This window comes from Mya arenaria, chromosome 5, assembly GCF_026914265.1.
Source record: "Mya arenaria isolate MELC-2E11 chromosome 5, ASM2691426v1".
NCBI classification, from domain to species: Eukaryota; Metazoa; Mollusca; class Bivalvia; order Myida; family Myidae; genus Mya; species Mya arenaria.
This window is the reverse complement of record NC_069126.1, coordinates 28,792,823-28,797,833: the sequence shown is the minus strand read 5'-3', so window position 1 is coordinate 28,797,833 and position 5,011 is coordinate 28,792,823. Positions and strand designations below refer to the sequence as shown.

At 34.9% G+C, this 5,011-nt stretch overlaps 1 protein-coding gene across 1 annotated transcript; it reads right to left on the bottom strand.

Annotated features, from left to right (window-relative positions):
- Positions 1-280: 280 nt before the first annotated feature.
- On the bottom strand, positions 281-3,743 carry LOC128235597 (alpha-1A adrenergic receptor-like). The gene is made up of 3 exons (XM_052950406.1): positions 3,259-3,743; positions 1,186-1,425; positions 281-452 (listed from the first exon to the last, which is right to left on the bottom strand). Exons 1-3 carry the CDS (start codon positions 3,741-3,743, stop codon positions 281-283), a joined length of 897 nt encoding a protein of 298 aa, XP_052806366.1.
- Positions 3,744-5,011: the final 1,268 nt, after the last annotated feature.

Below are 5,011 nucleotides of genomic sequence, written 5' to 3'. Positions count from 1 at the left end.
ATATATTTTACAATATGTAATGTGCAAAGTATAATTAATTGAACTTCTCCTGAGTGCATGTTATTGTTATCTGATTTAAATGAATCGAAAGATAGTTCGCATTTGCCATCCACCCAACAAGCACCGGTTGACACAGGATCATTTCCCGACAACCCGAAACCACCATTTGCATTTGTTTACCAGCGGAACGTGAAACTTGGGCTTTCTCAAGTGGCGGCGACCCAGCTCTCTTCCATACCTTCCGCATGTTTATTTCGGTGGTCAGAATGCTGTGTGTGGTTCAACAGCTGCTGACATTGGCAACCTCTAACAGTCCCCTTACAGTCATTATGCAGTCCGCTTTCAGTTTCTCTTCAATTGACGTCATGGCTGACGGTCCAATTATTGACTTCCGTCCACGAACTGCATCATCTTCAATGGACTGTTGGCCATCAGAAAAGTTGTCGATGCCCCTTGAAAACCATTGCACGGCAAACGTGTCAGCTTTAGTAGCTTATACGTTTCGGATGGTGTGTTCCCCTTTTTCTTTACAAAATTCAATGTTTGTGCGAATTTCCCAACGTTCTTGTGGCGACATATTTATATTCATAGGTGTCATAGAGAAGACGTTGTTTATTTCAAAATGCAACAGCCGATTGACGTCATACATAATTGCGATTATTTTCAAGAGTTTCTGCAACTTATATTTATTTCATTTAGTTTTCAGTTCATAATACGTACGACAAAACGCCACCTGGACCGTTAGCGCCTTACTGTGGTTGCATAATATCATTTTGTTTCGCACTATGCTATGTCATGCTATTCTTATTATGGTAGTCAATAAAAAAGTTAACTATGTTGCAAGAAGTATGAAAACGATTATGTGACCAGTCTACGTAAATATTGATCATCCCTCGTACCTATATCCTGTTGGATGCCGTGATTTATGATTGGATATATGACATTCTCCAGTTAATGAACTCGGCTCGCTATAGGCGATTGACAATAAATAGGGTAATGATTTTATTTTTCTAAGCTTATGTCATATAAATCCGGGAAGGTTCCAGGATTTAAAATAATAAGACATGCAATGGCTATTAGAACAAAATTGCATTTTTTATTTAACTTTTTTTGGTTATTTTGCGATTTGGATGGCTTCACTACACTGCCGAGTATTGATTTTCGGGTTATAGATATATGCAATGCCTTTCGTTTTGAAGGCTGGTATCCGTATTGACCGCGACTTTTAATGCTTGACTTCGCATAACGTATAGAACCTTCATATAGGAGAACATCATCATGAGGCAAGGAATGTAATGTCCTATCAACGCCACAAATATGACAAACTCGCGGTTGTCCGACGGCTCCCAAATACAGAAATGGTCCTCATTATGTTGCAGTCGGTCGCCGATAAAAGGTGGTGTCCATATTGCAACTACGAACAACCTGTAAAAAGGGTCCAAATATACATAAAAAAAGTTTTACATAAATATAACTGAAAAACACACACTATATCTAGTGCAGTTTTCAATTTACTCTGAAATTGATATCATGGAACATTCGCAAAACAACCGAGAATAATGTGTTCATATGTAAGATGTATTATCCGCCTTCGTAGGATCTCTCTTCTAGTATGAATTATATCTGTTTCACATTTGATCTGTTTTGCATGTTCTCTGTAGTTAGTATTTCAGCGTTCAGAAAACAACAACAATATATTTCGAAACGTATTAAAAGAAATGAAGAAGCTATACTGGCTTTATTGATCAAAACGTAAGTGCTTGAGGTTCCTGGTGAACGGATCCCTGAAAGCTTCCTTGAAGAACCGCATTAGTCTTTTATAATGACTTATGTGAATATCACCAGAAAGCTTATATTTTTAACATTATCACGCAAGCATTCCAAAGAATTGTCTCATTACATCTCGCATGTTTACTTTAATCATACAAAATAATGATAAGGTCATTTGCTCTCAAGTTAACACTTTCCATCAGCGCATTAAAACACCAATCTTTGTTGTTATTAAACTTTATGTTTAATGTTTTACGTCTTGAATTTACGATATGCTTTTAATAAAGAATTGCAATTAAAAGAAGTGATTACTATTAATCTGAAATTAAAATGGTAGCAGCTTATATAAACTAAATAAAAACACTCGCATGTATATTGTTGCCTAGATCACTAATTAATATAGTGTTGGTGACAACTTTTGATTACTAGTTGTTCAAAAAAGTGTTTTATTTATCGTTTCAATATTTGTGTTTGTAAACACCAAACTCATGCTGATAGATAAATATAGCAAATAAAATAACTGTCACCGCCTTTTCTATCTTCAAATAAAACACTGATTTAAACTGCTAGCTATGTATGCCGATATATGCTTCAATTGGTGTAAACTGAAGTTAGTTTTTTTAATCATACATATTCAGGTTATCTTTAATTAATTGTCGACTAGAATAGTTAAAGATGTGTAATCAAAAATTAATAACATTCACATGACTTTAACATATAATTGTTCTCCCAAATCATTGCCATAACTGGTCATTTATGCATTTATCATAGTATATCATCATTAAAAAAATAGTCTTTGTAATAACATATCATTAAATTGCCATAATCCGCTTTTGTTGGATTTCTAACAACCGCCTAAATTGATACCTGGACAATTCAGAGTTTAAATCTTTATTGAGCTTACTGGTTTGCAGGTTGTCAAAGAAGAATTTTATATTGACAGTTATTCCAAGAAACACTACAAAAGCAGTCATTTGCCTGGCAGGAAATTAAATTTCTTTTAAGACTGATTGTCACAGGTATCATTTAATAAATTTTGATGATTGTTCGGAACAGAAAGCGCTTATGTTGATCCTAGGATTATGGTAGCACGTGGTAACGAGAAAGTTGCAAGTACTCTTTCCAAAACAACCAAATTCAAATATTCCGAGGATGTAACATTTGTCATTTAGATGCGGAATTTATGAAACGACGTTGAAATAATAAAAAATAGCATTGATCAGTTTTTATCAAATGATAGTAAACGAATATAATGAATTGCGTATGGATAACCAGAAATGTTATTGTATTCTTATACTATAATAGTTTATATATATATATTTGAAAATTTGCTGGGCCTAATACATGAAACGTTGCCATCAACGCGCAGAATTTCAAACACTATGCGTATAATAATACTTGTTAACATTTGCTATATGGTTGACAGGAGGAATTATGTATAAATAAAAAAATGTTTTCTTAAGTTTAGGAAAGTTTAAAGTTTCTTACCATACACAAATTAGTATCATGACTGTTCGGAAACGGTTGTTATATTTCTTGTAATGGATAGGCCACGTGACGCACCAGAAGCGGTCTACGGAGATGGCGACTAACGTAAACACAGACGCAAATGTCATCGCAAAGTCAAAGTAGATCCACACACCGCACATGATGCGTCCAAACGGCCAGTATCCAAGCAGCGTATCTAATGTATAAAACGTCATTGCCGTTATGGCAACAAAAAAGTCTGTTACTGCTAGGTTAAGTATGTAGAGGTTAAATGGTTGTAATAAACGTCTCTCAAAAGCGAACGATAGGAGTACAAGCAGATTGCCGAATATCGTCACAAGGTCCATGAGAATCAAAACCACGGCAAGGATAATGTTCTTAGCCGTCACTTGAAAATCTGGAGGCACAAACTCCGTATCAATATTTCCAGAATTGACTGCTGTGGTGTCCTTAAAATACGTAGTATTATTGGCAACTCCCGTCATTGTGATATACTATATTACTCGTAGTTATTTGCATTACTTGGAACGCATAAGATATTGTTTAAAGCACTACACTTTGTGCCATGAATCTCCCAGGAGTGTTTCTACTGAAGGCCTGGGAGAAACTTACATACAGTGTTAGAAAGTAGAATCGATTTAGAGACACGCCCTTCTTAGAGGCTATTTCTTGAGAAGAAGATGCTAAAGGAATTCCAACTGAATTATTGTGTTATTTACAAATAGATGTTCAAGTGTAAACATGTTCGTTTAGTAGACAAGAACATAGCAAGCATGTTTTCATTCGAAGCTTATATTTTCAACATATGTGTTGATAAACGTCGGCACAAATTTATCCAACTGAAGTAATCATATAACTTATACCATTATGATTAATTCAGTTGATAATAAAACTAATTCATTAAATGGCCAATTTTCATGCATTAAAAATGCATCACTAACAAAGTCTTTAACAACGTTTGCGTCTTCTATTCATCACAAACCAAGTATGAGGTCAACGCTTCTTACTCCGGATAAGGCAATGTATATGCTAATTGGAATTGGCGTTCATTTGTTGTGTGATGTAAGTGATCTTTACCGGGATTTCAAGTGACGCCGGGCGAATAAAAATGTGTACTAATTTGATCGAAATGAACTTGTTTGCTTTTTAGCGAAAGTTGAAGTATTTCGTTGTAAAGAGGTGAAAGGGAAATTTAACTCTAACCTTTGCAACACCCTCATTTTAGGCGTCACCAACATTCCGAATGGCCTTAAGATAGAAAACGACAACTTTGTAGTGCACGGATCATTTGAGTTTAATGGTGACCTTGTCTGGACAATCAACATACAAAAACAACAATATTACATAAAACATTGTGTCTTATTTTCCTTCCGATATGACAGTCCCTGAACATTTCAATCATTAGGCAAATGAATGTTTTGTTTTTCTAATTTACCGAACATTTTTAAAACATTAAACAAAATTTAAATGCAAAATGTCCGAACCACTCCATCGTCAAGCCATGTTGTATCCAACATCGCAGACAAATGTCATTCATGTTCTGAAACTGTATAAAATGGTAAAAAAAACACATTTATAGTTGTCAGAATAATTATTAGTATTTACATATGAATTATTCTAACGTATATACGATAAGTTTCACCTTTGTTTGCTCCTGTTTTAAACGATGTTTATTTTCCCGCTTACCGAGCTCACTGCGATAAGGGATACGGACAAAATTGGTAACGTCGATAATTCACCGGGAGACTCACCC